This window comes from Lottia gigantea (genome assembly GCF_000327385.1).
Source record: "Lottia gigantea unplaced genomic scaffold LOTGIsca_107, whole genome shotgun sequence".
Taxonomy (NCBI): Eukaryota; Metazoa; Mollusca; class Gastropoda; family Lottiidae; genus Lottia; species Lottia gigantea.
The window spans coordinates 118,829-142,590 of NW_008706931.1; the positions used below are offsets into that span (position 1 = coordinate 118,829).

General features: G+C 32.5%; 2 protein-coding genes across 2 annotated transcripts in view; one reads left to right on the forward strand and one right to left on the reverse strand.

The window, feature by feature from the left end:
• Nucleotides 1-1,406: 1,406 nt before the first annotated feature.
• Nucleotides 1,407-3,668, forward strand: LOTGIDRAFT_136567 (hypothetical protein; the record flags this gene model as incomplete). Its single annotated transcript, XM_009046794.1, has 4 exons — nucleotides 1,407-1,599; nucleotides 1,902-2,192; nucleotides 2,650-2,963; nucleotides 3,393-3,668. The coding sequence occupies 4 exons, from the start codon at nucleotides 1,407-1,409 to the stop codon at nucleotides 3,666-3,668; spliced, it is 1,074 nt and encodes a 357-aa protein (XP_009045042.1).
• Nucleotides 3,669-16,204: 12,536 nt separating this feature from the next.
• LOTGIDRAFT_237433 (hypothetical protein) overlaps nucleotides 16,205-23,762 on the reverse strand; it is a gene marked incomplete at its 5' end in the record, with an annotated part of 38,506 nt that continues 30,948 nt past the window's right edge. The window contains 10 exons of the mRNA XM_009046795.1: nucleotides 16,205-17,128; nucleotides 17,432-17,555; nucleotides 17,826-18,000; nucleotides 18,275-18,349; nucleotides 18,608-18,727; nucleotides 19,117-19,287; nucleotides 19,826-19,902; nucleotides 20,206-20,297; nucleotides 20,666-20,796; nucleotides 23,567-23,728. Coding sequence (XP_009045043.1) covers nucleotides 16,876-17,128; nucleotides 17,432-17,555; nucleotides 17,826-18,000; nucleotides 18,275-18,349; nucleotides 18,608-18,727; nucleotides 19,117-19,287; nucleotides 19,826-19,902; nucleotides 20,206-20,297; nucleotides 20,666-20,796; nucleotides 23,567-23,728 — 1,380 coding nt within the window. The 3' untranslated portion in view covers nucleotides 16,205-16,875. The remainder of the gene's footprint in view (nucleotides 17,129-17,431; nucleotides 17,556-17,825; nucleotides 18,001-18,274; nucleotides 18,350-18,607; nucleotides 18,728-19,116; nucleotides 19,288-19,825; nucleotides 19,903-20,205; nucleotides 20,298-20,665; nucleotides 20,797-23,566; nucleotides 23,729-23,762) is intronic.

Consider the following 23,762-nt stretch of genomic DNA (forward strand, 5'->3'; position numbering starts at 1 on the left):
GAATGATGGCGGGCACCTGCCCTTTTAAGGAATCGTCATAGTCCATACGGTTTAAAATATGCATCTAGTTTTCGATTTACATTGAAAGAGATTTCATGTCAATACTGATTACTCTGTAATCAAACAGCTAATAAAATTAAATAACTGCTATTCAATGAACGATATTGAGTCATTTGACCTTAAGCTCAGTCACTGTGACCTATATATTGCCGGGTCAAGGTCTTGCACTCAGAAACAATCGGAACATTTTGCTTTCGAAGCAACGGAAGTCAGATTCATCAGTTAGCCAAAACACAAATTAACCAATTCCCTTCATGCTTGTCATTAATTGAAAATATGATATTTAATTGTTGGGACAATTCTTGACGTTCTTGTACTTAAATAAAAATACATCTAAAATTAAAAAGATATTTCTATAAATAATTCCATCAGAAGCTTCCGAATGTATTCTTTCATCAAATTAGTGGTCTAAGGGTAGTAACTCTGAATAACAGTGCTCAATTTGGTCTTGAATACCCAGTGATTTCAATACAAGTTAAAGGGAAAATGTAAACAAATATCCTAGAAGATTTCGGAAGTTCAGGGTTGCTTTTGTAAGATGAGCTTATCATTGATGCTTTACGTCTTACCCGTACAGAATCCCTTGTCAAACGCCTAAAATGAACTAGGCTAATCCGTAATTTTCAACTCTGTGTTTAATGGTCTTATTTTGAATCTGTTTTAATCTTATTTTTCATTCATTTCAACTAATTCTTTAAGTATAAGTATTACTAATACTAATCCAATTAGGCCTAAGCAGTTAACAACTAAGTAATTGATCAATATTTAAGTAGTATTTAATTTTAAACTGATCCGAGGCCTGTCATAGACATAGGCTACTGCTGTAGTAGATTTTGTATAGTATTTACCACTAGGCCTAGTGTCTTAATAATTTTAATTAAGTGATGAATTTCAGAAGATCTACATACTGCAACCTACACAGTGTGAGAATAAAAATAGAGAAAAAAATGATGATTTTAAAAAAAAAACGTATGAACTGCACAAGATTCCTACTGCTGCCTGAGCTTGTCTTTGACCAAAACTCTGGTCATTGATCATTCTACCTATTTCAACATTTGTAACCAGAGGATAAATGGATGTTTAATATTGCATTCTGAAAAGAGTGATAGCTGATGAAGTAAATAGACTATTTGAAAGTTAGTTTTGAATAGAAAGATAGACTCAACAAATTGTATTTTCTTTTTATTTTCAGATAAACCATGTCAAAATGTAACAAAACGGCTGGAGTTTTACTTCTGAATCAACCAAAATTTTTAAAAGTACTCTGGCAATGTGAGAATATTGGCATTCAGCTTTCTTCTTATTCTTCTGTGAAACGAAAATATTGTCGAAAAAATGAGGATCGGATGCAGAATTACAGATCTATACAAAATAAATTACAAACCAGATGTTTTTATAAATCTTCAAGACACTTTTCAAGACCACTCACAGATCCTGAAAATAAAGGTCAAAGACAACAAGGAGTTAATTTTGATACACTTGGATCCTGGAACAATAGAATTGATATGACAATTCTACTGGAAGAAAGCATCAAAACAGGTAAATAAGACAAACAGTTGAGAAAAAAATCTCAAAGATTTTGTCTACAGGTGCGTGGTATATTGTTGTGTTATGAGGACAGATTGTAGAACAATCAGGCAGAGTGTTGAAATCTTTCCATGATGTCATTTGCTTGGTAACATTGAATAAATGATGGAATTTTATATTTAACTGAGAGAGCATGTGATAAGCTCAACTCACTGTAATGTACAAGTAGTATATTTGTGTAAATCATTTCGCTACATGGGTTAAAATTTCGGATGTATGAGGAAAGATAAAGAGTTAATTATATTTTTTTGCAGGTCGGTTAATTCCTAAAGTAAATTTGAATGATACTAGCCATAAGTCATTATTAGGTAGAAGAAAAACCAATGAAGACAGAAGTGATATACGGGAATTGCTCCCTGGCTTACAATATTTTGCTATCTTTGATGGTCACGGTGGAGCATTTGCTGTGGATTATGTTCATCAAAATCTGGTTAATCACATCTTATATTGGTATCCTAGATTATCCAGTCTATCTGAAGTCCTAACCAATTCTTTTATAAATATCAATAATCTTTTAAGTCGACATATTAATACATATTTAATAGGTAGGTCTACTATTTAAATAAACATAGATTAAGTTAGATTTAGATTGGACAATTCAATTATGTTGTCTTAGTTATCTAAGTAATTCAATTTAGGTATTCTGGGTTATCAAACTTTTTTATTCTCGTCTTTTCTGTCATCTAGGGCTCAGTGAGATGAACACTTGCTCCTTTACCTGAAGATCAAGGGTTCAATCCCTGCATAATTTGAGATAAACAATTGGATTTTTCAACCCATTTCCCCCGCACCCCCTGTCAGTGATGCAGGTCAGAGGTGTTGAAAGTGTTAAGCATTTGTTTTCTAAATCCCAGACAGTTGAAAATTCAAAAAAGAGGCTTATGCATCTTTCTTGGTAAAATGTTTCTCATTGCACACTCAATATTGTTATCTGTCTTCATTAAGCTCAATTAAGGGCAAAAAGTAAGTTGTAAAACTCCAGTTTCATTTCATTTATTTCAGATACAGATATCTATAATACAGGAACTACTGCCACAGTTTGTTTATTGAAGGACAGTATCAATTTAGTGGTTGGCCATGTTGGAGACAGTAGGGCTGTACTGTGTCGAGATGGGGAGCCTATACGGCTATCAACAGAAGATAGTCCAGAATATTCTGAGGAAGCTAAAAGGATTAAGAAGTATGGAGGGTATATTGTGGAGAACAGTCTTGGGCAATTGCAAGTCAATGGACGTCTAGCCATGACACGTAGTCTAGGTGATGTCGAATTGGAAAAAGTTGGCGTCGTGGCCACACCACATATAAGATCAATAGAAGTTAGTTGTTACTATTAATAATTAGTAATTGGCGTTACAGGATAAAAGGTACCACAGAGCCAACTCTTGGAAATACTGGCTCAGGCATCAGAATGTTTCTTACCTTGCTAAAGATTTGAACCTGTGACACCATATAGTCTCTCGGACAATAATCCAACTTGCTACGGACTCAGCTGTATGTTCTATATATTTGCATTACCACCTGCTAGATCCCAATACTTTGATTCGAAAGCTGGTGGACAATTTGAGGCCAGCATTGAAACTGGTGGACAATTCGAGGTCAGCATTGAAACTGGGTGGTGGGGAATTTTACACCACACCATTACCTAGGCTTGAAAATATTTTTTGAATCCTCAAGGTAATGTATCCAAGAATAGTTTTATTCATAAGTTCTTTGTGTAAAAATGACAAATATTGTTTTATTTGCAGGTCAAACATGGTCGTGATGCTTTCTTAGTCCTAGATACAGATGGTGTTAATTTTGTTTTAAATGATCATGAAACGGTCAATTTAGTTAGTAGTTGTCCATCTCCAAAAGAAGCAGCTAGTAGCTTAGTGGATGAAGCTTTACATTTCGGTTCTGAAGACAATTCAACTTGTGTAGTGATTCCGTTTGGAGCTTGGGGAAAATATCGTGATGCAGATAAATCTATGCCGTATAGTTTTGGTCGAAATTTATTAGGCAATAGATACAAATATGGATAAGTACAGAAAAGAAGAATTAAATTAACGCATTTGAAAGTTAAAGAGACAACTCGTCTTTAAATGAGACTCTGTTATCAATAAAGGAATTAGTGGCTTGAAAAATTCAGAAAATATTTACTCACAATGGTGAAAAGAAGAAGTTTAAAATTGACAGAGTGACCAAACATGCAAGATTCTATTAAACTTAGACCCAAACAGCCTCCAAAGATCCTGTAGTGCTCTGTATTAAAAGAGTTTGGCTGGCAATATTACTAACACTTGACAAATATCCAAAGTAAAGAGTCTTGCCCTAGAATAAACAAATAGGTCTTTTATTACGGAAGCGTAACTTACAAATTGCCAACTTACTAAGACATTCAATAAGGCTCTGAGTTACAAATTGTGAATTTCCATAGGAAGATCAACCGGTTTTTACCTCTCTGAGTGAAATTTCGTAATGGAAAATAGTATTGAATAGTGGTACCTATAAAGTGATGTTGAAAGTCATACTTGCCTATTGCTGCCTTAGTTTATGAGTTACATAACTAATAGGCTTGTGGATTTTTCATTTATATGTTAGCTCAGCCATCTTTGGTAAACTACAAATTGTGAATCATATTTCCTTTTGAAAGCCATGCAGTGACATTTCCCTGAAGAAAATTGTATCTATCTGATACCAATTAGATAATACAAAGCTATTTGGAACTACATCTCGACTGCAATAGCCACTATTCTTGTCTCACAGGAGTTTGTAAATACAGAGATTTGATTGGATTGTACGATAGTGAATATAGCCAATCAGAGCCCTCATAGAAAGTATGTAACACTATGCCATAATGTATAGTCTGCCTACATTTTGCTTGCATACAATCCGATCAAATCGTTGCATTCTGTGATACAAGAAAGGTGGCTTTTGCAGTCAAGGTATTAGACACAGTTTGTAATTGCTTGTCAATGTGAAGATGGGTTGCATTAACAACGTCAGTTTATGGATTAGGTAACAATACGGTATAACACTATAACAGTCAATTTTATAATGGTCTTATAAAAATCTTACAATCTTAAATTCGCCACAACAGTTTTATGTGAAGATACTTTAAGAAAAACTGCTTAGAAGACAATTTTTGAATGTTAATGTTTTTAAAATGATAAATTTGTTATTTTGTTTTAACTAGCTTGTTATGACAGTAAAATATTTTTTAAGAATTTTATTGTAAATTTAAAATGGTAACTGAGTGAAATAAAAGACAATAAGATTTTGGAACAGATTCTATCAAGAAGCATGAAATGGGTTAAAAATGAGGAAAGGTTTTGGGGAATTGACCATTAAGACTCCTCCCCTAGTCTGTACAAAGGGTAGAGATTCTGAGTACTCAAACATCTATTCATGGGAAGAAACCTACAATGTATATATGTCACAGATGCCCCCACTGATAGAGAGCCCCAATGTCTCACAGAGTCTGATGGTTGCTTGTGAGGTCGGATCTCTAGTACCTTTCTATACACCTACCTACATGGAAATGTGGACGATATTGCCACCACTTCTGTCGGTCCGTTGGTCGTCTGTCAACAATAGAGACTCTAAATTGTCACTTAAACTGTTAGTCTGTCTTTGATAAGCTTAGTGTCATCCTTGGTACTGACTTATTTTTTTATTTGTGGGATGAGCATCGAAATGTGACTGGTTGCTGGTCATAAAAGTATATAACATGGTGCTAGGTGTAAATATAATTTATCTTCTTTCCAGGCCTTGTTGATGTTGGATTTGAACTGGTTTCTGAATTTGCAACAAAGTATCCTTTGGTTCTGTTTTCTGATGAAAGTTCTAGAAGGGTTTGGTTGACACAGACATCTTGTTTGCTAATGTATCTGTAAACTTGAATGACATCGGCTCTTTTCCTCTTATATTCAGGAGTGTCTTTCTGGGTAGGTTATGTTTCAGCTCTCTGATTAATTCTGTTTTTCTTCTATAGACGTTCTTGTTTTGTTTTCATTGACTTTGTTTACAAACACTGGAAGTCATGAACAACCAGCTTCTAATATTTAAATTACCAGAATCACGTGATCACAAAATTGACAGTTCCAGTAGTGAATGCTTAGTTTTATTGGAATTGCGAGAACCCAAAGCATCTAATTGGAAATTGGAATTATGCAAATTGATGTCATCAGTGTTGCCGATTAACAGACAAAGTTTAGAAAACCTCCTTACAATCCCTTAAACCTATTAGGGGAATGTGTCTGATAAATACAGTTATGCCCCAGATTGTATCAATTTACTACTTCAAAGGCTTTGCAATAGCAAACCCCTCATTTTCTGACACTCAAACTTTGTTAATGATACTGCGAAATAGATAAATATTTTAATCCTGTAGCCAAAAACTCATCATGCCACAAAATAGTCAAAGCGGTCTTTGCTCCACCACCTCTCATCAATCGCACCATCTTGTCTAGTAGTCTGGTACTTATAGAAACCGAGCAAAGACCATATTGGAACAAACATTTGTATCACAATATAACAAAAAGCAAAAGTGGACCCTCAATTTCAGGTACAAAATGTCATCCAATTATATTACCTGGAAGAAAAAGAAAATGATTAACTAAGTTAATAAAAAAAAAAACAATTTAATTAAGTTAAAAGAAAATTAGAGATTAGTGGCCTGATCAACACTAATAGGCCCAATATAAAAAGAAATTACCTTGTTTCCAGTTTACAAAAAGATATTACTTTGTTTTACAAATAATATTTATTTAAAAAATGTGGTTATCATAGCAAATTAGTCATTTCTAAAGATGTGGCCCTGTCCGTCACTTTAATGTAAATATTCAACAACTGTGGTTAATGCACAGCAAAAGTGACCATCTATAAAATGCCAATCAGACGAGTCTCTGTCCGACAAATGTGCTTATTTTTTCAGCAAATATGGCATTCCTACAGATGTAGCATATGACCTACAGATGTTGTCGAGAATTCAGCAACTGTGTCATAAATGTGAATATCCAACAACTGTGGTTTATGTCCAGCAAAGGTGGCCATCCACAAATGCCAATCGGGCGTGGCTATAATTGCAAAATGTGACATACACCCACTAAGAGTGACTTATGATAAAAAAAAAAAAACATGGTACCCCATCCATACTATCTATCCAACAAATGTGCTTATAATTAGCAAAATATGGCACTTCTACAGATGCAGCATATGGCCTACAGATGTTGTCCAGAATTCAGCAACTGTGTCATGTATGTATCAAATGTGAATTAGAACCCTCTCAAGGAATTGACAAAATGAATAATGTCAGATTTATAAGGTTTCTAATATTTGCCGTAGGACATATGACACCCCCTTCTAGGATCATGCAGCAAAGTGGTCCCCTCACCTACTACATGACCACTTGCAGAGTGTCACACTGACCGACCATCCAATTTAGCAAATGGCAATACCCCATTTATCCCTACTGTGATAGGGGAGTTTCCTCTTTAGAAATATTACATAGATAGCTTTATACACTTCTTTTGAACTTTCTGAGGCGATACTGTATAATATACCAAGTTTCATCTGTCAAGAATTGGGCCTTCTAGAGTGTTTACGGGCTAAACCTTGAACATGTTTTTAAAAACAAGGGCAATAACTCATACTTATTATTTTTTTATCTTTCTGATTTTAAGTTCATCCTTGGGTGATAACAAACACTCACACCTTGTTTCATCAAAATCCGTCAAGAATTGCACCTTCTAGAGTGTTCATGGGCGATTTAAGAACAAAGGCAATAAATCATATTTTGATTTTTCTGATATTTTATGTGGGCGTATAAAAATCAGTTTTGATGAATACCAGGCAAGTTTACCAGGTATATGAGCAGAAAAGAAAATAACATGAGAACTCTCTCAGTTTCGATGAACATATGGTCAAAAATATGCATGATTAACTAGACGTTCTAGAGATGGATGACTGATCCAGGATCAAACATGGTTTAACCGACTATCAGTACAATTACACACACCCAGATGGACGGTTTCTATAACGGACAGGAACTGAGAACCACTGTGTGGTTTAATATTCTTCTGATGCATGTGTAAAGAGATAATTTCACAAAAAATCCAGCGCAGATAGAGTTTTCTACTGCTGCATGGGATGTTGCATGAGAAAAAGAAACTCACATAACTTTTACACCTCCCCCTGTGTTTTCTGGTTGCTCTAACTGGAACATGAAACAATCTAACAACAATGATAAGTGAAAATAAATGATCAAGAGGCAATATTTTACATACAGATGATCCCTGAGTTTCAATAGAATCTGATTTTAAAGGTATGGTTGAGGTAAACAAAATACTAATTACTGTTCTAAAGTTAAAGATAGTAAATAATTAATAGAAACTCACCAATTATCAAGATGTTGAAACACATATTATATTTCAATAATTATACTGACAACATTCAATATCTGAAATAGAAAATGTAAAAATTACTAACTAAATTTAAAAAAAAAATTACGTGAATTTTCCCTACCAAACAATAATAGAACGACAGCCCTTTAAGTATGTCTATAATAGATATAATATGAAATGGGTTATAAGTCGTACTTTTCGGTACCTGATTGGGTTAACGAAGGCGGCATACAGTGAGAGGTCCACGGTCCACGAATAATAAAGACGACTCACCATTTAACAATTTGCTGGAACATATTTGGATATTTACAGACCAAAAATTTTCTTTCCGATGAGAACGTTTCATATCTGTAATAAGTATGACTTATGACAACTGTGGATGGTCATTGATTCAAAAGAAATCGCCATATATATAGATGAAATTTGTTAAAGCAGGGTTAGTGGATTCATCTGCACTTTTATCATTGCATTAAAAGTTTTTCAAATCATTTGCATCAGACTCTGAAATAAAACCATTGAGGGACTTCATCCCTTCAGTGAAAAAAGCCCCCTGCCCACAAAAATTCACAAGATTATCCCTTACTTAAGCCAAGGCGTGACAGTTAAATAATTTGTTTTCAGACAAACCAGTCTAAGAAAGTTAATTATAAAAAAACTCACCATATATAAAATGTTCACTTGCCAAAATTTAATTCTGGATATTTTTTCTTAACTGTCGTAACTATAAAAAGAGTAAAAAAAAATTTGAATAAAAACAACAATTTTGTTGTGAATTGTCTCAAAAAGTAAAATGTTATTTAGAAGAAGCCTGCATAAATATGATCTAATAACCATCCCCACCTGCTAATTCTAAACCAGTCCCCATCTATACCAGTAATGCCTTGATATAAACTGACAATTATAGGACACCATCACTTTAATTCCCCAACCCCTTATTGTAAACCAGGCTATCCTCATCCCTACCTTAATATCTTATTCTAAACTAACAATTATAGGACACCATCACTTCAATAATAATCCCAACCCCTAATTCTAATCCAGTCTATCCTCATCACTACATTAATGTCTTATTCTAAACTAACAATTATAAGACACCATCACTTTAAAACCCCAACTCCTTATTCAAGAGCAGGCTGCAACATCCCTACATTAATGTCATATTCTAAACTAACAATTAAGAGACACCATCACTTTAATACCCCCACCCCTAATTGTAAACCACTACCTTCATCCCTACCTTAATATCTTATTCCAGACTTTATTGGACACCATCACTTTAATACCCCCACCCCCTAATTCTAATCCAGTCTATCCTCATTCCTACCTTAATATTTTTATTCTAAACTAACAATTAAGGGACACCATCACTTTAATACCCCCGCCTCTAATTGTAAACCACTACCCTCATCCCTACCTGAATATCTTATTCCAGACCTACAATTACTGGACACCATCACTTTAATACCCCCACCCCTCCAATTCTAATCCAGTCTATCCTCATTCCTACCTTAATATTTTTATTCTAAACTAACAATTAAGGGACACCATCACTTTAATACCCCCACCTCTAATTGTAAACCACTACCCTCATCCCTACCCGAATATCTTATTCCAGACCTACAATTACTGGACACCATCACTGTAATACCCCCACCCCTCCAACTCTAATCCAGTCTATCCTCATTCCTACCTTAATATTCTATACTTATCTAACACTTAAGAGACACCATCACTTTAATACCGCACCCCTCCAATTCTAATCCAGTCTATCCTCATTCCTACCTTAATATTCTATACTTATCTAACACTTAAGAGACACCATCACTTTAATACCGCACCCCTCCAATTCTAATCCAGTCTATCCTCATTTCTACTTTCACAAAGACTTTATATATTATGAGCAGATTCTGCAATAGTGACGTCAAAAAAGCCTAGTTTTATTGGAATCGAAAAATAATAGAGGTCTGGAATTGGAATAGTCCAAATCGGTTAAATTTAGAAAACCTGATTATATTACTTACAAGTTTCCAATCAAAACTTTAAATGAAGCAAATGAATTTACCTTCTTCCAATATCCAATATTTGTCCCTCCTTCCAATAGTGTGATTTGTCATCGTTTAAAGCCATTATTTTGTAGATATATCACAGAATAATCCCAAACCATCAGAATATATTAAATAAATCCGAAGTCATCGAAATACATCCAAAATAATACAGAATAGATCAATTAGGCCTATATCAGAATAAGTCATACATATATTGTACTGATAAGACCGAAATCCTGCTAAGAAATGCAACGTCTTCTACCGGTGCGAAAGATAATTTTACGTTCAACTCCTCCCACTTTTTGACTGACAATTTGAATTCCAGCCAATCAGAAGCCTAAATTCTATATCCACGTGCTCTACGTGTCAACTCTTCCCGCCAAAAATTGTTTTGAGTTTCTGATGGTTTTAAACTGTCACCTTCTCATCAATTATTCGAAAGTTGATAAATAATATAAAGGAAAAGATCCACCAACTTTTCTGAATGGCTGGTTGGAATAACTTTGAATAAAGATGCTGGACTTAAATTTCACTTGTAAAGTCTAATGTCTATTCAAAAAATTTTTGTTCTACGAATGAAATATATTTCGTAAAGTTAACGAGGGAAAATATTGCCAAAACCACATGTTTGTGAAGTACATTACACGGAAGGGGGCCTTTAATTCTGAACAGAACAAATAACATGATTGCTAAATTCGCGCCAAATAACAACCCGAAATTTAAAGAGATATAGCCTAATGTTACAGTTAAGGCCTTTTCTCACTTACGCCAAAACGAAAACGAAGATTGATTATAGTGTTCGACATCTTTCCGACATACAACGAAACCGTAAAGTAACAAATTCTAATTTTTCCGGTTTCGGAAGCTGATGTTGCCCGAATTTCTAACCAAGTTATGAGAGTTTTGCAAACTTGTTCATTCTTTCTGGAACATATGATACTACCTACCCCCTCACTCCTTGAGAGGTCTACTATTATTCAGTTTAATTTACGGGATGTGAGTAATTATTATACCGTTTTCACCCGATTTTGGATGAGATTTTCGGGTAATTTATAGTTAAAGCAAGGGTGGACAACCTTTTTGACTGAAAGGGCCAGATATGAAACATGACAAATTGACCGGGCCGCATTAAATAATAATAATGAAAATCGGTAGTCCTGTCTCGTTAAAAGTCCGATTTTCACTCACCAACTTGCGACGCTTGGATTGAAATGTTGCCATTTCAAAATCAAGAAGATGTGCTTACTCATATTATAGCTTTCAATGTTTGTACCTCAGTAACATAGCTAGATATAACAGCTGCTATAGAAATTATCAGGGTTGCCGACTACGACTACGACCAATCTCAAGTAAATTCACGACCAACAATCTATGGGACTTGAGAGTTCCAGCTGGTTCTATCAGTTCCCATAATCAGGATTCCGCATTCCGAGATGGGCCGTTAGGTTTTCCTATAGTTCTAATCAGCTGGAGAAATGTTCAGGAGAAAAGGTTTCAGCCAGTGGCTCAACGAGATGAGTGGGGGCCGTGTACTTATGTGTTATGTGGGTTCGGGTCCCTCCCCCAGGAATTTTTCAAAAAAATATAATGCTGCATTCTACAGAATTCTGAGACCTCCCTGTAAGTTAATTTTATGCTTGTTAATTTATTCATTAGTCGTCAATCGTAAATTTGTGCACAGCCTTTTACGGAAATAAAGTATTCTTTTTCAGATCTTTTCTCACCCAATTCGGACAAACCGCAAGGTTTATTTTAGATGTTTTTTTTCTAAATGTCAGCTCTGTAGCCTTGTAGCTTTTCAAGATAAAAATTTATTTGGATGTAAGCACTTTTCGTGCAGTCGTCCCTTGTCACAAAAAATATATATTTTTTTGCTCTAATTCCTTTTAATTAGGTTTTAAGTGCAGGAAATAACATGGACCAAATCGGTTTATTTCCGTGACATAAATGGTGTAAGGAGAAACTGATGGTATGTGTGTTTCCAAGTCGCTGTCTAAGTAGTAGGTCTATATGGCCAATAAAGAAGAAAATCGACCTTATTTGCTACCATATGGCAGATGGTTCTGTTTCTTTTCAAATGTTAAAATGGTAAATGTGGATATTCCATACAAGTTTCTACTTTGTAGCTTTGTAACTTTTGAAGATTTATTTTATATAATCACTTTTGGTGCAGTAGTCCCTTTGAACTAAAAGTTTCCATTTCTTTCTCTAATTGTTTTTAAGTGGGTTTTAAGTTTTTCCAAGTCACTAGGGACTAATTAGTAGGAAAAGACCCAACGCTTGGACTTATTTGGGATTTTTAGCAAATGTGTTTTTTCAAGTCCCTGTATTTCAGCTCAAACCACAAAACCAATTGAAAAAACGGAATGACACTTTAAGCATAATTAAGTGTTTTACTAGACTTATAGTCCTTCTCCATGTAGGCTACAACATAAGTGTGTGAATGCACTTTCTGATTACATAAACCCCTATGTGTCATTTTCCTCATTGCACAATTCATGATATCATTTTCCCAATAAAAACTCCATGTCAGCCTAATTTTCAATAAAAATCTGAATATTGAAGATTTCTTTAGTATTACAATTAGCAGTTGTACAAGCTTGGCTAAATTATATATAATAATAGAAAATACAAAATAATAACAAAACACAGTACAATTAAAAACAGTACAGACATATATAATACATGTACACTAGCTCATTACAATTTTTTTTAAGTCAGTCAGTTACAAAGCTCTGAAATAGAAACATTTTCATTTGAGAAAAGATATTTGTGTACATCCAGGTAAGAGTCAAAACTGATTTTGTAAACATTCTTGATTTGCAAAAATATCACAGTTCAACCTTAGTGATAATGAATTATTTTCTTCAAATGCTCAAAAAATAAAACAATGAATCCTTATACCTTCAGAAGTTATGGTGAAAATATTTAGGAGAATACATTATTGCCTCCAGCCAAATAAGGGAATCACATTTCGTGACCTTCACAAACAGATCAAAATATTGGGTTCACTTTCCCAAAATATTTTATAAGAACAGTATTTTTCACTGTAAATTCCATACTTGTGACTTTATCATAAGACTTAACAAATGGGTCTGAGAATTGTAGTTAAAGTCTTTGAATATTTTGTTCCCTTTAACCGTATTCTTACTAAATTCTTACTGCAATTTTAAGCCTTGTGTCTATATTACAATACACAAAGAAAGAAAAAAAAACATGCAAAAAGTCATGTCTATGTACAAAATGTAAAAGATGCTATTTTACATATAAACATTTTTAATTTTTACTTCCATTTTTGACCCCAAAAAATTGTGACTGTACATAATTATACATAATGAAACACCACTGTCTTTTGTGAAATTCGAAATATTATTTTTTTCAATTTTAGGAAATTTACCTAAGATTAAAATTGTTCTTCAAAATTGAAAGGGTAGGGAAGTAAAAGTTTACTATAAAAAGGTTGTAAAATTAAACTTTCCTTTATAATATCAATATATTTTATTAGAAAAAAGCTTGTATATGTCAAAGAAAGTTCAATGACAATTAAAGTACTTCATTACAGGTATTTGTTATTTTTAAAAGGTTTTATCATGAAAGGTTTTGAAAGAATCAAAGGTCAAAGAAATGGGATACTTAATAATCAAAGGTCCAAGAAAAATGGAAGATTATTAATTAATCAATGGTAGATTATAATTTTTCATTATTGATCAAAGGTTGATTATAATTTTTAATTATTTATCTAAGGTTGATTATAATTTTCATTATTGATCAAAGGTTGATTATAATTTTTCATTATTTATCAAAGGTCAGTTACTACAGTTTTTCATCAATCATGGTAGACTTGTGTGTATTGTTGAGATCAGAATGTGTTTATAACGGAAGTAAAGTACCCAAGAGCTTACAATGACTTGCGGTCCACATTAATTTTTTGTTTTTCTTTCAAAATGTCATATATATCGTGGGTGACCGCTTGAAACCTCATATATGCCATATTTGGTCATTTTGACTTTCCACTACCGTTAATAAGCTCGTAAAAACACAGTTCTTGTGATAAACCTCTTATTCTTAGCTTGATTGTAAATAACCCAAAAACCACCAAATAAAAAACAAGTGTATAAACTAGTCAGATTTAAAACCTCGTAAAATATTATATTATACGAGTTTCTTTTTCTGCGGATGAAAACGAAAAACCTCGTATACTGTACTGTTATACTAGTTATTGGTTGAATAGGCCAAAAATATTTAACAAAATATGCGTACAAATAGCTTTTTGCGTTTTTCTTGAAAAGTAATTTTGGCATCATATATCATCATATGAGGTTTCAAGCGGACACCCACGATATATTTATTTGAAATAACCACACTTCCCTTCCAGAAACTGAATGTGAAAATGAGCCATATTTTGGACTGAAAATTATCCTCTGTAAAATGTCAAAAAAATATTTTGTTAAATCAGCATTCTTTCATGAACCCAAAGACTCTTTGTAGCTTAAGCCCACATAATCTACAGAAGACAGTTCATTCCTCGACAAAGTGTAAGAAATACAAAATCAAATTATTGGACTAATAATATTTCTTCATGTATCTATTTAATTATGCAATTTATTTTGAAATTAATCGTGAATTTCAGAAATTTTTGTTATGCAGAATTTGTTCTTGTTATTGAATGGTATCAAATTACAAGGATACTGTCTCTTGGTAAGTTTCCTATGTATTTCCGTAGATTAGCTGTACCCATTTAAAGCTGGGTTGACAAGAATAATAAGAAAAAGTGACTTATTCAAGCATACTCCAAGACAGCCTGTGTCATCACATTGTCATGCAAATGATATTGCAAAACTCAAAACAAACAAAGCTACTTCTTTAATTTTTAGTTTACTTTCAGTTTTAAAAGCTAAATTGATATACAATTTCTATTATGGTTGGTTGGTTTGTAGATGACATTTAATTTCTATTATGTGACAAGAACAAATCTATATTCCTTCAAGAGAAGCTTGAAAAGAGATTCTAATCTATTTCAATAAATACATATCATTATCTTTATGAATAAATTTACATAATCAATTAAGTAGCATTTATCTTGCCAACACACATTCCAAAAAAAAAAATTGAGCATTATCAAACTTTATATTATCATTATATTAGCTTTGAAATTTACATTTTAATAAAAAAAAAAAAAAGAAGATGCAGCATCAAGGCAAACTCTCAAATGCTGTAAAAAAAAAAAAAGGTATTTGAAAAGAGTAAAGGAAAATAATAATATTGCAACTTTAGCACTAGCAATTTGTAACAAATCATAAAATAAATAAATATACATTATAATAGTGGGTGTCATTAGAAGCCATATACAATGCTTTTAAATCAAATTGTGAGGAGGGAAGATCAGAATTACTCAGTGACATTGATTTGACTGTATTTGCCAGTCATGTCCAACTCCAAAGGAGTAAACATCTGAATTTGAGTATGATTTAACTAGTAGCTATGAAATCCAAAGAATAATGTGTATTTATCTGAATCTTATGATCAAAATCTGTCCAAACAGATAAAAAATAGATTTGCAATGAACGTGAACATTTCAAGTAATACGCTCTAAGCAATATTCATTATGCTAAAATAAGTATAACTATTACATTTAAATATCTAAAAACATTACTTACAGAAACATAGAGCCTGAGGCTGCAGATATTACATCTTCACAATGTCAAGGAATTATGGACCCAATCTAATACTTGTAAAGGGCTTTGATTGGCTGTATTCGTAAGTGTATAATCCAATCAAATTGTCTCATTAACGAACTAGCGGGATAAAAGAAAAGTGTCTAATGATGTCAAAGTATTAGACAGAGTTAAAAATAGCTTGAAATTGTGATTTTGATTTTGATACTTTTTTTTACATTCCTTTGTCATTGAATACTATGAGCATAAATCTTGCATTATAAAATATTAAAGCATAAAAGGTCTTTATTAATTTTTACTAAGCAATGACCATACATGTGAAAGCATTACATTTGCTGTCAGAAACACTGCGCCAAGGGATTTTAAAGAGGTTTCTTAAAATGTTTTGGGTATAGGGAACACTGATAGCATCTATTTTCTCCATTCCCATTTTCAGTTCTTGTAATTCCACAATATCGAAATGGTGCAAATGGAAGCCATGAGTGTTCCCGATACACATAAAAAGGTTAGAAAATGTCAAGTGGTAATTAATGTATTTTAACAAACAAGCCTTTACAATATCAACAAGAGTGAAATAGTAAAATAGCCAAATTGAAAATGGCGTCTTTAAGGATTTCATGAGTAGACAAAGACTTCTAAAAAAAGAATTTGACAAAAAAACAAACTAGTTTGGTACAGAAATCAGCATTAATGGATAAACCTAATATATTAAAATTTTTTAAACATAAAATACTTCATAGAACAGTAATGAAAAAGCATTAAGGTTTTCTAGTTTTTTCTGTATCTAGGCTATTTACGCCTTCTATTTGCATCAATCTGATTTCCTGTCAGATGTCTGTGGTTTCTGTAATTATAGAAACGTTTAATTTATTCATAAGCGGTTTTTGTGATAGTGACTTCATAAAATACTTAGTTTTTAATGAATTGCAAGACCCACAGATGCCTGACTGGAAATTAGAATGGTATAAATAGATGCTATTAGTATCTATGATACATGTAAAAAAGAGTTAAGAAAACCTTTTCACAATCCCTTTAATGGAGAAATCCAATCCATGAAAATTTTTCATTTGCACTTTCCACCATACTTTTCTTTCCTTCTTATTCTTAACTGAAGAGTTCTGTTATTTACATATTATAAGCCACATAAATCGGGTCCAATTGATCGGCTAAAAATCCATCACGTAAATGCATGCGTTGTTTTTCACCACGAGAATTGATGGGTACTATGCCCGGGTCGACTACAACCACTACACCCACTATTAAATAATGTTCCTCTAGGACACTATTAGTAACCAATGGTACTAAATCTAATGCTTCATTTTCATTACCATCCAATTCTACGACCACCACCAATAAATTAGTCCACGTAAACACAGCACTGAAATATCACAAAAATAAACAAAATTAAAATACAGGACAGCAGCATTAACCGTTAGTATTTAGATCTCCAGCTGACGAGCCGTCTTGCAAACGTCTTGGTTTACTGTCCGATCTGCTTTATCCATGTCAGCTCCTTCAACCTGCATCACTGACTAAGGGAGTGCAAGCCTGAATAAAGACGGCTATCCGTATTTTTTGCTTTCTGCAAATAGAATATAACCATTTGAATGGACTCTACATTATTTGACGCATCTCAATACAAATGATAAAGTTTAATTCACAGAAAGAATATGAAACCCACCATTCACATATTTTACGATGGCATCGTTGGGCACTATTCTCTATATCCATAGGATGATATCTCATACCACGTAACATTATCGTTTCATCTAGAGCACCCACCACAAATATAGCATCATGACGCTCTGAAATATCAATTTTATCAATGATAGCATGACAACAAATATAGCATCATGACGCTCTGAAATGTCTATTTTATCAATGATAGCATGACCACAAATATAGCATATTGACGCTCTGATAATTCTATCAATGATAACATGACAACAAACCTAGCATTTTTGCATAGATCTTACAATTCTGAAGGGATGTGTTACTTCCATTTTTACATGGATAACACACTCTGTAGAGATGTGTAATTTATATCTTAGATTAATTTCTAATGCTTGACTTACCTCCATCTGATTGTGTTAATTCTGTTCTACGTATAAAACCTAAGAAACCAGTACGTGCGTAGGAAGTGGCGATGTCACCAGTCTCCAGACGGGAATCATAATGATCTTGATTTAAAGACTCTTCACCATACACAGAATAATAACCAGTAGAATTGTGAGGACTGCTCACCCAAATCTGTATATATCATATATATCAATTTACTAATTTTCATTAAATTATCCTTCTCAATTTTGGAATTGTCTTTAATTTGAACATAACTTAACTAAGTTTCATCCAATTAATATGACTTAAAGTGTATGATGTATATATTATGTAACGTCTCTTGTTAACAGCTGGTGAAGCTATAATTTGTAGGTAGAGCAGGTATAAGTGTTGAAACCATTAATCAGAAGTGGACCTCCAAGGTTAGTAAGCAACAGCAGATAGTAAACAATGAAATAAATCTTACCTCTCCCAAATGAGAATCAGCACATTGTCCTTTAGTTTCAGGGTTGGCGATTACTACTTTAACACCAGGTAATAGCTGAAATTCAATTATAATTATACATTCAGACACATTCAATTAGATTCATTTCAGCAGACAAATGGTACAGATTATCATTCCTCATCAGGCTGCATGTGGAAAGCACTTTTCAAATTAATGGGATTGTAAAGATGTTTTCTTAACTTTCTATGTGTATTGGGGAAATTGAAAGCATGGATTTGCATCACTCACAATTCAGACGTCAGACGTCTGTGGATCTTTCCACCAAAACGGAAAAAAAATTCTTGGAATTCCTACCTTTCCTGATTCCATGACACACATACTATTAGGGCTTCCCTTTTCTACCAGTGTGACTCGATCATTTCTTAAAGCACGTAAATCAACATAGGCCGTAGTAGGTTCTGGACATGAAGCTCCCTATAGAAACAAATTATACAGTGTGCAATGAGGGAAATTTTCCTTAGACATGATCACACAAAATAAGATACATTGGAGACTGAAGGACTCTCTGTTCTTTATTGAGCTAGTGAACACAGACAACTGAAATATAAAGCTCCTAGAGAAGCATAACCATGAAATAAATTAAATGGGAGGTCAAAGGACTTCTTTTATGCTCCTGATTGGCTAGTGAACACAAGCAACACTGTGTGCAATGACGGAAATTTTAATATGTTTTCAACTAGTTGTCACTATGTCAGCCCCTCTGATGAACAAGGAAAACCAGGTTGAAAATTCCACTTTTGCCAGGATGGTATCACTAGTATTATAGACTATGAAGGATGATAGAGAAAAAAACCGCCACATACTGTTAATCCAATAGCAACATTGACACGACAACCGAAACTGGTACTAACAGATCGTAAACTTAGTCCTAAACTAGCAAATAATTTAGTAAAAGATGTAGTTAATTGTATTCTAGGTCTTTCTTCAGCCACAATAACACAGGCTCTAACACATGATAGGTTTACTCCTTTGGTCTGAAATAAAAATTCCATGAAATCAGGTCACTTAAACCAAACAATGACATAAAATGAAAACTGAAATGAGTTTTAATGTCCACTTTTCACTCTTGATATTGAGCGTATGAAGACAAACAATGCATTGTAGGGTGCAAAGCGAAACAATGTAGTAGAACATGGCCTACTCTTTCATCTTTCAAAGGACTAGAATGAATACAGCCTGTAGCACACAGGACACTGGGTAATTGATCCGTATGAACGACAAGATGCTTTGTCCAAGTGAGTCCATACGACCTATGTCACAAACAAGAGGACACTGGGTTTAAAAATACAGGTATCATTAAGATCTATGCTGTAATCTTAGTCGATATTCAAAGTGGAAACATCAGAAATTTTACTACACTTGTAAGATATAAATAATATTTTTTTTATCAATATTTTACATTCACCATATTGTTTTCACAATAGTTATTTTGCTAACTAGGTTAGGCTAATACTTTTATTATTCATTTCTATATGACAATGTAACAAATAATGTAAGTAAGACTAAGTTTACCTTTAATGCTGCAGTAGATGTACCTAGACCTTTAGTACATAATTCCATAACACCATAGGAACAAAATGTATCACGCACTGAAATGATAAATAAACATAAATTATAATATAGTGTGAAGTGAGCTGAGAATAGACTGCCCCAACCAGGACGGCTATCGAGACGTAATATTGCAAAATACCATGTCCAAATGTCCAAAAACTGTGCAGGATGTAGAAATGAAATGAAATGAATGAACATAAATTTATTATTATTCCAGTTAACCCCGCTGTAATAATCTTGGAAAGATCAATGCCAAGGTTTTTCTTTATACTTTTTTTACTCAGCTCCATTCATCAGTAGGAGTATGAATGGTATGTTAGTTATATTTTTGAAATACCAACCTTTATACTGACTAACTGCTGTTAACCATACAGCTGGATTGGTTTCTACTTCAGATGGTGGAATTAATATGGAATGATGACCAGAATAAATACTGAAATTATATATAAAAAAAAACTTTCATCATTACAGATTTTTTTGATTTTCCCTTATAAAGTCACCTGCAAGTTGGATAGCAGAACCCAAAAAAGAGTAATATGACGGCATTATTGGGATTTGCTTTCCAACAATTTGTCATCTTTAATAAATAGGTCCCACATGAAACACTTTGATCACTTAAAATCAATGTCACTGGGTTGGGAGTGTACAGAAAGCTTGTTAAATTTGAATTGACATGAAAAAATATCAGACAAAAAGCAAAATGGTACTTTTTAATTAAATTGACTTGAGAAAAACCTCTATACATATTCAACTTGTCAAAAATGTAAGGAATAATCAAAAGATTAACAAGACAAAACTTACCTGCTTAAGCACCAGAGAGCAAAACCTAGCCCACAGTAAGGATCTAAACAGAGAACTACATCACGAGATGGGTATAATTCACACTGTAGTTTCTGAGCTCGACATAGAGCAGTAGCAGCTGCATGTGATAACTACAAAATATTAAACAGCTTTTAATCATCAGTGAATAGATAACTACAATATAATAGACAGTTGCACATCATTACTACAAGATAATAAAACAGCTATATATGTGGTAATTACAATAGATAAGCAGCTGTATTTGATAACTACAATGTAATAAACAACTGCATGTGATAACTACAATATAATTAACTGCTTTCTATCATCAGTGAATTGATAACTACAATATAATCAACAGCTGCATGCAATATCTACAATATGATAATCAGCTGCATGTGATAACTACAATATAAAAAACAGTTGCATTTGATAATTATAATAAAATAAATAGCTGCAAGTGATTACTATAATATAAACAGCTGAATGTGATAACTAAATTATAATAAACAACTGTGTGTGATTACTATAATATAAACAGCTGAATATGATAACTAAATTATACTAAACAACTACAGTGTGTGATAACTGTAATATAATAAACAACTGTGTGTGATAACTGTAATATAATAAACAACTGTGTGTGATAACTATAATATAATAAGCAACTGTGTGTGATAACTGTAATATAATAAACAACTGTGTGTGATAACTGTAATATAATAAACAGCTGTGCGTGATAACTATAATATAATAAACAACTGTGTGTGATTACTGTAATATAATAAACAACTGTGTGTGATTACTATAATATAATAAACAGCTGTGTGTGATAACTATAATATAATAAACAACTGTGTGTGATAACTGTAATATAATCAATAACTGTGTATGATAACTGTAATATAATAAACAACTGTGTGTGATAACTGTAATATAATCAACAACTGTGTGTGATAACTGTAATATAATAAACAACTGTGTGCGATAACTATAATATAATAAACAACTGTGTGTGATAACTGTAATACAATAAACAACTGTGTGTGATTACTATAATATAATAAACAACCATGTGTGATAACTGTAATATAATAAACAACTGTGTGTGATAACTGTAATATAATAAACAACTGTGTGTGATTACTATAATATAATAAACTGTGTGTAATAACTGTAATATAATAAACAACTGTGTGTGATAACTGTAATATAATAAACAACTGTGTGTGATTACTATCCCTTATCAAATAAACAACCGTGTGTGATTACTATAATATAATAAACAACTGTGTGTGATTACTATAATAAACAACTGTGTGTGATAACTATAATATAATAAACAACTGTGTGTGATAACTGTAATATAATAAACAACTGTGTGTGATAACTATAATATAATAAACAACTGTGTGTGATAACTGTAATATAATAAGCAACAACTGTGTGTGATAACTGTAATATATTAAGCAACTGTGTGTGATAACTGTAATATATTAAGCAACTGTGTGTGATAACTGTAATATAATAAACAACTGTTTGTGATAACTGTAATATAATAAACAACTGTTTGTGATAACTGTAATATAATAAACAGCTGTGTGTGATAACTATAATATAATAAGCAACAACTGTGTGTGATAACTGTAATATATTAAGCAACTGTGTGTGATAACTGTAATATAATAAACAACTGTGTGTGATAACTGTAATATATTAAGCAACTGTGTGTGATAACTGTAATATAATAAACAACTGTGTGTGATAACTGTAATATAATAAACAACTGTGTGTGATAACTGTAATATAATAAACAACTGTGTGTGATAACTATAATATAATAAGCAACTGTGTATGATAACTGTAATATAATAAACAACTGTTTGTGATAACTATAATATAATAAGCAACTGTGTGTGATAACTGTAATATAATAAGCAACTGTGTGTGATAACTGTAATATAATAAACAACTGTGTGTGATTACTATAATATAATAATCAACTGTGTGTGATTACTATAATAAACAACTGTGTGTGATAACTATGATATAATAAACAACTGTGTGTGATAACTGTAATATAATAAACAACTGTTTGTGATAACTATAATATAATAAACAACTGTGTGTGATAACTGTAATATAATAAGCAACTGTGTGTGATAACTGTAATATAATAAACAACTGTGTGTGATAACTGTAATATAATAAACAACTGTGTGTGATAACTGTAATATAATAAGCAACAGTGTGTGATAACTGTAATATAATAAACAACTGTGTGTGATAACTGTAATATAATAAACAACTGTGTGTGATTACTATAATATAATAAACAAACTGTGTGTGATTACTATAATATAATAAACAAACTGTGTGTGATAACTGTAATGTAATAAGCTACTGTGTGTGATAACTGTAATATAATCAACAACTGTGTGTGATAACTATAATATAATAAACAACTGTGTGTGATAACTGTAATATAATCAACAACTGTGTGTGATTACTATAATATAATAAACAACTGTGTGTGATAACTGTAATATAATAAGCAACTGTGTGTGATAACTGTAATATAATAAACAACTGTGTGTGATTACTATAATATAATAAACAGCTGTGTGTGATAACTGTAATATAATCAACAACTGTGTGTGATTACTTTAATATAATAAACAACTGTGTGTGATAACTGTAATATAATAAACAACTGAGTGTGATTACTATAATATAATAAACAACTGCGTGTGATAACTGTAATATAATAAACAACTGTGTGTGATAACTGTAATATAATCAACTGCTGCATTTAATAACTACAATATAAAAATAGCTTTTAATCATCAGTGATAACTACAAACCATTAAATTGACTATAGACTATTATATTTGATCCTACCTTGACCCCAGCTAACATGCCGGTTGTGGACACACTAAAATCTAAATAACAAATCATCTCTGGTGTAGGTGCTCTGTATATGGCAGCTAACTTCTTCTTAGTGAGATCATCGGTATCAAGTAATACAGGCCAAGTTTTAGGATCCACAAAAGCACCAGCTTCCTGAAATAGCAAAACAACAGTGCAATATAGGGTA